This window comes from Phyllostomus hastatus, unplaced genomic scaffold (assembly GCF_019186645.2).
Source record: "Phyllostomus hastatus isolate PE091 unplaced genomic scaffold, TTU_PhHast_1.1 phas_contig_150, whole genome shotgun sequence".
NCBI lineage: Eukaryota > Metazoa > Chordata > Mammalia > Chiroptera > Phyllostomidae > Phyllostomus > Phyllostomus hastatus.
Window position 1 is genome coordinate 19,748,609 of NW_025333611.1, and position 12,429 is coordinate 19,761,037.

Consider the following 12,429-nt stretch of genomic DNA (forward strand, 5'->3'; position numbering starts at 1 on the left):
CCACTGGTCAGGCCCTGGCAGGACCTCCCAGGCCCGAGACACTCCCAGGGCACACCTGATGCTCCCCGACCTGTTCCCGGGGAGGAGGGAAGGGGAAGAAAAGAGGCTGGGCTGGCTCAAGGGCCAACCTCAGAACCCCTGCCCCAGCCCCGTGAGGCTTCTCCTTCAAGGACCCGAGGGGCGGAGAGGATGAGGATCCCAGAGGAGTGCTGTGTGTTCTTAAGCAGGTGCTTGGCCCCTCTGAGCCTCTGGTGCTCTGTCTAAAGCAGGAGAGACTGTGTTGTGCAGTAGTAGCGTATGGGCTTTGGGCCAGACTGCCTGGGTTTCAGTCTGGCCACTTACCAGCTGTGTGACCTTGGGAGGCTCCTTTGACCTCTCTGTGCCTCAGTTTCCCATCTATAAGATGCTGATAATAACAGTACTTACTTCATGTAGTAGTGGACATGTAAAGAAAGTTCAGCCCCCCGGCACATGGTACCTAACCATAAACATTAACTCTTTTCCCAGAACACCAGCTCTTATCTTTTGAACACTCTCAGCCTACAGGAGGCGTTATTCCAGAGGGTGAATGCCAGTCTCCGGCCAGCCCACCCTCCGTCCTGCCCCTTCCTGACGCCCTGCGGTGACAGTCCCTGCTGTGGGCCCCATGTGTTTGGAGTCTGTTGAGCTCTCTCACCCCCATGACCCCCACATCCTTCTCAGCCCATTTCATAGCAGCTCCGAACAGAGGCCTGAGTCCCCGAGGAAGCAAATAATTTGTCCGAGACCACCAGCCAGTTAACTAAGACTTGAAGTTCAAGTGTTAAAGTTCAAGTGTCTATTCCTGAAGCGCGGGCCAGGCCCTTTTCCACTGTGCTGTGCCCATCCTCCCACCCTCAAAACCTGTTCCTGGCCCAGCATCAGAAAGTAACTTACCCTGAGACCTGAGCCTGCAGTGAATGGGCATCTGTCTCCTCAAGGGCTTGCTATTTTAACAGAGATCAAAACACGACAATACTATTTAATGAGTAATAGGGTGTTTTTTAGCGTATATTATCTCATTTAATTTTCAGAACAATAGTACAGGATAAGGTCTACTATTGTTTCTGTCTTATAGATGAGAAAACAGAAGCCTAGAGAGGTTATATAACATGCTCAAGATCTCCCAGATAGCCAGGACGAGAGCCCAGGGCTCCAGCCACGGAATCTGTGTATCAGCCTCGCAGGAGGCAGGGAGCACAGGAGTAGGTTGGAGTTGGTCCGTCTGTAGCAGCCCTGGGGGGCGGCGCAGGGTAGTGTGGGGTCACACAGTACTACTATACAATACTGCCTCACCAAATGGAAAAGATGAAGCTAGGATGGTGGAATTTCAGGCAGTGGCCAGTTGGTAAAGATTTCATGCTGGAGAGAGAGGGCTTTTGTAAGGCTCTGGAATTACAGGGCCGGGAGGCTGTCCCCGCAGCGGCTCTTCCTCTGGCCACACTGGGTGGCGATTGAGCCCTGGGGTCCAGGGACAGTTCAGAAAGAACTCTGAGCTCACATACACACTGGACTAACTCAGCCAGCCCGGCCAGCCGTGTGACCTGGTCACAGGCCCCAGGCTCTTTTGGGTCTGCCGTCTGCAGCGCTAAGGGATAAAGGCATTATCACACCCACAGCCAATGCCCCACATGCCATAGCCCCAGCTCCTAGTTTAGACCTTTACCACCCTCAGGAACACCTTCCTCCCAACCAAACCCCTCCCATGCTTCCAGCCCTAAGTTCTGGTCATACCCCCTCCACGAGCAGGCCATGACCACACCTTCAAATAACACTCAGGCCTCTGCTCCGGCGTCACCTCCACAGACAGCCCTTCCCCAGCCACCAACATGGCATGGCCCACTCCCCATCTCAGCGGCACCGCTTACTGCTTTTCGTGCCACTTTATCTATCTGAAATTACCTTGCTGACTACTTTGCTTCCCTTTTTCTCGACTATCTCCTCGATTAAAATGCAACTCTTTGAGGGCAGGGACCTGACTGTACCCCAATGCCTAAAGACCCCTCCCCCCACCTCATTGCTAGCCAGGGACACTGAGGTCTGTAGAGAGCAAGGGATTCACCCAAGGTCATATAGCAGGCTAGTGGCAGAGGTTGGCCAAGCACCTGGGTCTCTGCATTGCAGCCTGTCCCCATCCCCACCCCCGCCGACCCTCTGCTGGCTTATCTTGTTCCCTGCTGCCACACTACAGTGGGGGCCAGAGCCTGCAATCTTCTACAACAGCACCCCTCCACTTCCCCAGGGGCCCACCATGCCCCAATCTGGACAGCCCTGCCTGCTTCCCCCTCAGTCCCTCCCTTCCTGGCATCGGCAGCTTTGATGAGCTCATGTCTGGAGCCTGGGAGCTGCTCTGAAGGGACAGGTGCCTCCCAGGCCAGGCCCCTAGGCCTGGAGGTGTGTTCAGCCTCCTGGGCTGACAGTCCTTGGCAGGTGGAAGGAGGGAGCTGACCCCTGCCCAGCTCACTTCCCAGAGCTGTGAGGTGGGCTCAGGGGGACGCGTGGCAGCCATGGAGCTGGTACGATGGGGGTGGGGGGTGAGGAGGAGATGGGGAGAACGCTCCTCTGCTATATGCACCCTCTCCCACTTATCGAGAAACAGCTGTCCCAAGGAAAGACAGCTCTGCCCCTTCTACTCACAGAATCACCCTGTGCAAACCTCCTCTCTCCTGCCTCAGTCTCCCCAGCTGCAAAGTGGGGGCATTAGGTACAATGCTGACTGAGAGGCTAGGGATCAGTTGGGAACCAGGCCCCGATTGCCACCTGGTCTTTTCCTTTTTTTCTAACCTTAGGGGAAAACAAGCTAACAGGGAGGGCGGAGTTAAAGGCCTGTATTAACTATGTAAATGCTGATTCCAACCACAGCTGCATTTAGCTATTAGTCTGGGGGGTGGGGGAAGGGGCAGCTGGCCCATGGCCTGCAAAGAAGTGGCGAGGGGCCAGGGTGGCTCAGCAGCAAACACTGTGCTTTGGGGCAGTTCTCTGGGTATCACACTAGAGTGATCCTTGGCCACCCCCCTCGTGGTACTATGGGGAAACTGAGGACCAGAGGAGGAACCAACCCAAGATCTCACACGAAGACTAGAGCCAGGGGACCACCTGCAAGAGCAGGACATTTTCAGCTCCCCAAAGGGGTCCCATTGCATTGCCTGAGGTGTATGGCAAGTAGTGAGGAGAGGAGGCCATGGGTTTGTGGCTCTGCCCCAACAGAAGATGGGGGCCAGGCCTGGGGCTGGTGGCAGGCAGGCTGGCACCAGCAGGTCCAGTCCCTTACTCCGGCGTACCCTAGTCCCTCTGATCAGCATCGCTTCCCATTCTCTACCTTGCAACATGACCGGGGGGACACACACCGACCACTCCTACATCTACCATGAGCACTGCTGTCCCCAGTGCAGTTGACCCCTTTGGGGACCCCTTTCCCACCCTCTCCCTGGGAGCCAGAGAGGGAAGGGGCCTTGCTCCAAGATCACACAGTAAATTGGTTTATTCCGGTGCCACCGCCACTCGGGATGGGGTGGGGAGTGGGACAGGTGCTGCTTCCCTGCTTGCTCTCTCCCCTGTAGACAACCCAGACATGGAACACGGTGGGGGGTGGGGAGGTCTTGATGGGACCCTGAACGGGGCCCCTGATTTCACTGTGTGGTGGTTAGCAAGGAGCCCCACCCTCCACTCACGTCACCTCCGTGCTCACCTGGCAAATGGGACAGAGTAGTGGTGTGAGAATTAGATGTGAAGCTCTTAGGACAGTTCCCCTTCTCCCCAAAAGCTCAGGAAAAGCTTCGATTTCCCCAGGCAGGCCAGTGGTCCCCGCGGTGGGACGGTTCCCGACCTGCGCACATCGCCTGCACAGCCTGAACCCCGCGCTGGTCGCCCCGCCCGCGGGAAGGGGGGCCGCGGGCCCGGCACATGCCGTCCCGCTGCCCCACAGGCGCCCATGTTGGTCAACCCCGGGCAGAATCCAACTCGCCGTTTTCCTGAGTCCAGCTGACCCGATCTTTCCCCGAGCGGACCGGGGGGGGCGCAGACCTCCGGCTGCTGCCGACCCCCGAGCCCGAGGCTGCCCCGGTCTCGAATCGGCTTGCGGGTTGGGGCTCTGGAGCGCCCACGCAGCCCCGTGGAGTAGTTTCCCGTCATCGGGGGACCTCCCGTCCCTAAGCTGCTCCCGACCCTCGAGATTTCTCCGGCCCGCCTTCCACCCCACCGTACAGATGAGGAAACTGAGGCCCAGAGTGTAGAAGCAACTTGGCCAAGGTCACCCTGCATGCGGGGACTGGAGCCAAGAGGTGCCACCTCCAACCAGGCGGTACCGGGAACAGCACAGGTGGGAACGGGCGAGGTGCGGTCCGCGTGGGCACCCCCGCCGGCCAGCGCCCCTCACTCACCTCCAGCCTCCACGCGCAGTCCCGGAGCTCACCGGCGCCGCCACCTCTGCGCACCTGGCCGTGTCTGTCAGGGCGCCCCGCCCCGAGACCCCCGCCACTCCCGCCCGCACCCGGCACCCCGCCCCGCGCCGCCGCAGCCACCTCCACCGCTTAGCGGGCTGCTCCGGGGCCGGGAGCCGGGAGGGCTGGGCGGGCGACCAGCCGCTCTCCTGATGGCCGCTCCTCCGGGCCCTAGCGCCGCCCCTCCCGCCCGCCCCGCCCAGCCCTCCCCTCCGAGGTGCGACTCCCCACCGCCGCCCCGCCCCGCCCCCCGCGGGTTCGGCCTCCGGTCTCCCGGAGGGTCCCCTCTTCCTCCCTTTCTCCTCCCTCTTTGCCTCACCCTCGGCTGCCTGATTGTCTGCCTCTCTGTTTCCTCCGCATTTTCACATCCCTGGGTCGGTCCCTAAACGCTTCTGCTTTCTATTCCACTCAGTTTCTTCATGTCTCTCCATCTATCTCATCTCCACCGCTTTTCTCTATCCTCGTCACTACCCGCCCCCCCCCTCCGCCCTTCGAAATCTGTCTCTGTGATTCCCCCATAACTGGCACCGCCTCCCACGTCCCCAGCCCCAGGGGCAGTACCCTCTCCGGCCCCAGTAACTAGAATAACTGTGGACCTTGGTAGAACTTAGGCAGATGGAGACAAAGTTAAGTTGTCACCTCCCGGCAGCCTGGGGCCGCGCCCTGACTTAACCGGTGGGCCAGCAACAACACGGGCAGGGACGCTGGGTGCCTCCTGGCCTGCGGTTCCCCATTTTTGCATTGAACTAAACCCCATTCAGACTGAGCTCAGCAGAGAACCATGCCTGCAGGCAGTGAGCATCAGAACCACCCGGGATGCTGTTCAAAGTCGATTTCCGGTGCCCCCTCCCAGTGCAGGGGAGACGTGGTGGGCTTGAAAGCAGGACTGGTAACAAGAGTCCTTCACACTCCCAACAATTTTGAAACAAAACTACACTTGGAAAAAATGCTGGCCTGGGTTTTCACCGAAGTTTCCCTGGGCTCCAAGTACCCCACCCTTTCAGCCAGGGTGGTTCCACTTTCATCTGTCTTGTATGCCAAGGTTCTTTCTGTGTTTAGATTTCTGCTAAAGGAAGTCATAAATGTGCTGATGGGAACCCAAACCTAGAGTTGCAGGTGGCAGACTTTGGGGACACTCCCTGTCCCCAGTGGGCAGGCTCAGAATGCAGGGCATCAGGTGACAGAGAGGACAAACCCTGACTACTCTGCCTTGTGGATCACAGAGCACCCTCTAACACCGCAAATGCTCTTGTGCGGGGGCTGCCCCTGGTGGGGGTGGGAGGCACAGAGGGGGTCCTGGGGATTGGCATCAGGGTGGGTACTGCCTGCCCTGTGGGTGACTGTGCTAAGAAAATGGCTGTAGGCCAGCCTGTGGGAAACCAGGAAACGAACTGTGTGGGTGAGAGAGAGAGAGAGAGAGAGAGAGAGAGAGAAGAGAGAGAAAGGCCAGGATTACTGTGTGGGTGGGTATGAAAGAGAAAGAGATGGGAAAAGGAAGGAGGACGGAAAGTGGTTCGGTCTGAACGTAGGTGTGTCGCAGTGGGTGTGCAAGAGGGGATATGCCTGTAAAAGAAAGTGTGTGCATATGCAAGAGAGATGTCAAAGTGTAGGTATGTGAGCAGGAGAAAAGGGAGAGAAGAGCATGCTTTTAGCCTGTGTCTAAGGGAGGGAGTCTGTGTGCTTGTATGTTTCAGTGGGACTACAGCTATGTATGCAAATATGCTGCACGTGGAAATTAGGCAGGCGTGGGTCAGGGCACTCTGTGGGAGGGTGTGTGTGGATGCACACCTGTGCACGATGTCTGGGTGTCTGAGGGCATGCACATGTATGCAGATGTGAGTGTACACCATGTTTGCATAACGGCATGGTGTGTATACACCATGTGTGTTTCCATGCATGTTTATGAGGGTGTCAGTGTATATGTGTGAGTACACATGTGAGGTGTACAGGAACCTGTGAGCCCTGCTCCTAAACCGTCGCCCTCCTATCATGGTCACCACAGTGGGGGTGTGGGAAGAAAAGTGGGTGGCGTCCTGGCTCTCTGACTGCCTTTTCTCCCACAGGGCTGAGGGTCGGGGCCGTGTCCTTGGCCCAGTGACCACTGCCAGCTCTCATCATGGGCACAGATTCCTCTGCCTCAGCTAGACAGGCATGGTCAAGGGCAGGGCTCATCTGACAACCCAGATCCACACCCTTGTTCCCACCCCAGAGGCTCCCGCAGTGTCTTCCAGATACCCCAAGCCCCCAATAACAAGTGGCCTTCAGGGGAAGGAAGGTGGCTTTTCCACAGCCACGAGTGGAGGAGGAGCTAAGTCTCCCTGAGTATCTCCAAGGGGGAGGGAAGACGGTTTGGCAGAAGCCCCCAGCATCCCCCAGAGCCTGAACAACCTTTTCCCAGCCCCAGGTGGGTGGAAGAACACAGCCTGCTGCCTCGTCTCCATGGAGACAAGGCAGCACAGAGGGTGGTGGAAAGCATGGCCAGACCTCCCAGCTCCTCTACCCACAGGCCTGAGACTCAGGACAAGTCACATAGACTCAGTTTGCCTTAGTTTTCTCATCAGTGAAACAGAGATAAAAAAGAAGTGTGAAATGAAGTAACCCATGCAAAGCATTTAGCGCAAGTCTGGCAGCTGAGCTGCCAGGCAGAGGCCCTGGGTTCCAGCTCTAGCTTTGCCACTAATTTACTATTGACCTTGGACAAGTTACTTCCCATCTCTGGGCTTCAGAGTCTCCACAAGATCATCTACACAGTAATCTCAACGAACCCCTCCAGGATGACCCACTGCGACTCTGCGGAGAGGACAGCTGCAGTGTGGGGCTCTCTTGGTGAGCTGTGGACTTAGTAGTGCTGCCTGAGGCCTGACTGTGAGCCCTACCTGACACCTTCCTCCCCACATATATTCTCCCAAGTTGGCGGCAGGCGATGGCAGAGACCTTGAGCTGCTGCCCACCTCATCTCTCTCTATCCCCTGACCATCCAGCCTACCAAGGACCACACTCTGCCCTGCTCAGCTGGTACTCAGGCCTTAGAGAAATGGCCCTGGTACTCACCCATCCACCCCAAGTGGTGGGTGTCCAAGGCAGAAGATGTCATGGCCCGTACTTACAGCTGTCAGGGAGCACTGAAGAGAGGCGGTTATAATGTGGAAGGCTGGGTGTAATTGTCTGAAGATACTTATAATCCTCTGCCGGTAATGGGAGGAAGTTTTAAAAGGAAGCCCTAATCTGTTAATAACCTGGCAGCTCCTCAGGCCTCTTCCCTCTGGGTCTCCAGGCAGAAAGAAGGTATTCTGGCCACTCCCTTTCCAAAGGGAGCAGAAAGACCAATGTGGGCTCTGACCCAAGAGCGCCCGATTTCCACTCTCCTGCGAGACCCAGCTTCCTCCCTGCTTCCACCTCTGAGAAGCCTTCCCAGCCCAGTCCACCCCCTGAGACTACTGCCTCCTCTGTCCCTAGAGATGCTCAGGACAGAACTGGATGGCCATCTGGCTGCATGTTCATGAGGGGAATGAACCAGGCTGTGCGGCAAGAAGAACGTGATCATAGTCTCAGCTCCCACCCTGACTGTGACCTTGGACCAGGGACTTCGATCTCTGAGCCTCAGCTGCATCACCTGTACAGGGGGGAATCCCTGCCTTGAGAGGCGGCAGTAAGACCAGAGAGAATGTGATACTGTGAAGTGACCTGGTCCCTTCTTCTCCTTCCTCCAGCCATGTCCCTCCACACCAGGTGTTGGCAGATGCTTTCCCCTCATAAATCCAGAATAAAGTGGTGGCTCAGGCCAAAGCCCCTTATTTCAAAAAAGCTGTGACTGAATCACAGCTCAGCAGCTTGCCAACCATCAGTCTCGGACAACTCACTCCCATTCTCTGATCCTCGGTCTCCTCGTCTGTGTGTAGGATACACGAACAGTATGTCCCTAATGGGGTCGTGATGAGTTAAAATGAAATGACATGCGTAGAGCTCTTAGCACAGAGGGCTTGGCAAATACAGGCTTAGCAAATAATTGCTATTGGATTCCTGAGTTGATGACGAGCATTTTAATGATTGTCAACATCTTCACATGCTTTTCTAGATTACTCTCATATTTCCAAGACATCGCCCCGTCTAAGATCACCGCAACCTCACAACAGCTTCGTGAAGTAGATGGGGCTCGTGTGTTTATCATATTTTGACGGATGAAGAAACTGAAGCTCGCCAGGGAGAAGGGGTTTGCTGGGACTTGGCTGGTTGACATCAGTTATAGAACCAGCTACCCGAGTCTCCTGGCTCCCAGCCATGGGCTCTGAGGGAAAGGAAGCAAGTCCCGGGCTTCCAGGCTCCAGGGAAGCTGAACTGGGGGTGACTCGGGTGCCAGGGCCCCCCTCTCTGCTGCCTCAGGTGCCTTGAAGGCCCCTCCTTGCTTTTGCCCGGCTCCCTGTTTGACCCAAGTGTGGGCGGTGGTGGGGGTGGCCGTGGGGGGAGATCAGAGGCTGGAAAGAATTATTTCAGAAAAAGAGAGTGGGCAGGATGGCTGGTGAGACGCCAGCCGGGGCGTCAGCAACGCCTGCAGAGAAATGAAGTGTTCCTTCAGTTTTCTGACGCATGAGCCCTCCCAGGTCTGAGCGAGCACGGCCTGGCTCACATCCTCCCCATCTGGACCCACTTCAGGGTTTCCAGGGCCCGGCAGTGGAGGTGATTCAGTGTCGTGTCCCTGACCCGCCCTGCTCCGCTGACTCCTGCCACCTATTATCGCCCTCCCTTCCTTCCTCCTTCCCTTCCTTCAGGGCCGCTCACACAGAGCTCTCCCCTACCCGTGGGGGTCGGGTCCTCACTGCAGCCCAGGGGTCCTGCCTCTGTCATCTCTAACAGAGGGAAAACTGAGGCCTGGATGAGGAACGTGGGTCTAGCTGGGTCACTGACAGGCCAAGTGACCTGGTCCTTAACTTCCTCACTCTGGGTCTCCGTTTCCCACCTGTAAAATGAGGAGGCCAGAGTAGATCAGTCTGCGGTCTCTACTGCTAAGCTTCACGAGGGCAGCAACCAGGTCTGTGTTGCCCAGTGCCGTGTCCCCAGCACCCTGGAGTAGCTGGAGCTCAGTACCTTCCACAAGACAGTCCCGCCCCATCAACTGTCCACACCCCACCGGCGTTGGTTAGCACCAGTGATTAAAGGGCAGACAAAGCAAGAGGTGGACTTGTCTCCAGCTAAGCAGGACAACACAGCTTTCTCTCCCGGCCTTTTCACATGCCCCCTTTGGCGGACAGACGACGGACTTAGAGGTGGAGCAGCTGGAACTGCACATAGCTCACAGCCTCCCTGTATGTCCAGGGCTGTCCGTCTGGATGTGCTGCGGGGCTGCAATGGCCTGTTACGCATCATGGGAAAACACGGTCAGGAGCCCCTGGGTTAAGGACCTGTGGGGTGCCCTGTGACCCCAGCAGTGCAGAAGAAAAGGGACATGAGCTTACCTGGTTTCTGAGGAATCCTGGGCCCGGAGCTGGGGCTGGGGCTGGGACTGGCTGTTATCACCTGCCGGGCCTTCACCAAGTCCCAGTCCTGGCCGGCCCTGTCGGCATGCTGGGGCCCCCTCCGTGCCTCCTTGGAGCAGCTGGGTGGCTGGATGCCCAGGGCTTTGGGCAACTCTGGTGCCCCTTGGGTGGTTCTGCAGGCGGAGTTGTCCCCACTCCTGCTGGCTGTCTTGTCCTCCTCCATGTCCACGGGCCCTGCCTCTCCCTGCAGGCCCTCCTCACCACTGCTCTCCTCAGCTTCCAAGGCCAGACACCTGTAGCTCCCATCAGGGATCCGGAAGGCGCAGGGGGCAGGCCTGCCTTCGCTGGGTCTACTCCCCAGGGGTGGGGGTGGGAGGTGGGGGCCCAGCATAGTGCTGCCTCTGCTCAGGGGCGCTGAGAAGCTGGCGCTCAGGCGGGGGCCCGCGTGCCTGCGTGCGTCCTGGTCTCCTCTCCTCTCCAGGTCTCCTCTGGCTCTCTGCAGCTTGACTTCCTTAGGCGACTCACAGAGCTGGGCGACGGCCAACGGCGAGCCTTCCGGGGCTGAGAGGGCCCCCAAGCCCTCCTTCTTAACCCGTCTCTGGTCAGCGAGGTCCCCCCTTCAAGACGATCTGTCTGCACAGAGAGAAGAGAAGCAGCACATGAGACAGCTCACTGGCTGTTTGGAGCTGAATTCCTGAGGCCTATCCGTTCACCTTAGAGCCGCCCCTAGACCTGGCTGGGTCCCGGGGTCCAGGTCCCATGCACATCCGCGGGGAAGTCTCAAGCTTCAGTCACTCAGCGTCTCCAGGTTTGGCCATATCCTTATGCCATTTGACACTTTATTTGCTCGGTATTTTTCTGTAAATCCACTTTAAATAACTTACTTTTATTACTTTGGACTTAAGCAATAATTGCAGGAAAACCACAAGAATGTTGTGCTAAGTCGTTTTTCCCAATACACATTAAATAAATAGCTAGTTATTTAAAAATACTTATCTGGGCACCCCCTGGAAAGAATTGTCTGACATGCCACCAAAGGTACATACACCACAGGAATCTCGGGAACAGGGGAGCAGAGGGCGCAAGACTGGGGACGGGGACCCCTGAGAAGGCTGGGCACCAAGTGAGCCGGTGCAGCGACGTGCCTACACGACAAGCTTCCAGCTGGAATCCCAGCTCTGCTGCTCGCGTGATGGGCAGCTAGCCATGTGACCTCTCTGAGCCTCAGCTTTCCCATCTGTAAAATGGGAACTATAATATCTCCAGTATAGTGCAGCATTGACAATTCAGTGAGAAAAATGCACGCAGAGGACTTAGCACAGTTTCTGAGATGCAACTTAATACATTGGCTATTCTTTTATTTCACAAAATTTCTTGTGCTCCTATCACATTCCAGACACTATAAAAAGCACAGGGAGTACAGTGGAGATAAAGAAGATATGACACTCTGGCTCACGAAGACTTAAAATCTGGTGGTGCGGGGAGCATGATTATTTAGAAATGTTAACCATGATAATAGTCCGGGAGAGGGGGGAGGGAGCTTCCTCGCAGGAAGCGAGGAGGGGATGGGTGGATGGGAGAGAAACTTGGGTGGAAGAGCTGGCTGGGCTGGGAGGCAGATGGAGAGTGGGTGTGGAGGAAGGGGGAGGAGTCTGGGATGCAGCTCTGGTGACAGTGTGCTGTCGTGCTTTTCATTACCAGAGACCAGCAATAAATGGGAAGGAGCCGCGGAGCAGGTGTTCAGGGGAGCAGGGAGATGCAATTGATTTGGGATTTCCGGGGGAGATGAGCCTACAACCGCCTCCACCTGGGGGCCTGGAGCACAGGGGGCGGTTCCAGGCTGGACACAATGGTGAGCAGATCATTCGTGGAGGCACAGGAGGTGGACCAGATGCCCCAGGACAGGCAGGTAGAGCTTCAGACGAGGCCAATGGGAGGAACCCTCGGAATCTGCAGATCTCGTGGAACAGATCTTGATTCCACTGCTTCTCAGCCGTGTGAACTCTGGCTAGTACGAACATTCTGAACCTCGTCCTGCTGCAGACGGGGAGAGAAGAACCCCGCACACACTCGTGCCCTGGCTGCCCCATGGGCAGTGAGAACCCTGAGAACTGGGAACACCTGTGGACACTGGTGACCTCAGGGCCTGGGCTAACCTCAGCTGCATTGGTACTTGACCTGGAGGCCACGCCTCCGTCCCCAGGCACTCCACCCCCACCCCAGCAGGCTGGGTCTAGGCCTCAGCTTCTGGTTGGAGCGGTGCCAGGAAGAGTCTGGTAGGCAAGAGGAAAGATAAGCGCATTACCAGGCCCTGGGGAAAATCAATGCCAACCAGGGGAAGGCAAACGAGTATCCGGATCAGAAAGATAACAGGCACCTGTTACTGTAGCCTCGGTGACGCAGAAATCAGTGCAGAGAAGCCAGCCTTCTGCCTGGAGAAGCATGTGCACTCACAAGACTGAATGCTTGTACCCTGCTGGGTCATGCACTGAGGTTATCCA

General features: G+C 57.0%; 1 protein-coding gene across 2 annotated transcripts in view; it reads right to left on the reverse strand.

Moving 5' to 3' along the window:
• The window catches only part of SYNPO (synaptopodin), a 35,965-nt gene extending 25,631 nt beyond the window's left edge, over positions 1-10,334 (reverse strand). Inside the window, exon 1 of one of the 2 annotated variants that reach the window (XR_006783545.1) lies at positions 4,398-4,626. Coding sequence is in view for 1 of the 2 variants with exons in the window: in XM_045820350.1 (XP_045676306.1) it covers positions 9,908-10,319 (412 nt within the window). In the remaining variant the exon portion in view is untranslated. Of the gene's footprint in view, positions 1-4,397; positions 4,627-9,907 lie in introns of those variants that run through there. The other variant, XM_045820350.1, reaches the window with a different exon arrangement.
• Positions 10,335-12,429: the final 2,095 nt, after the last annotated feature.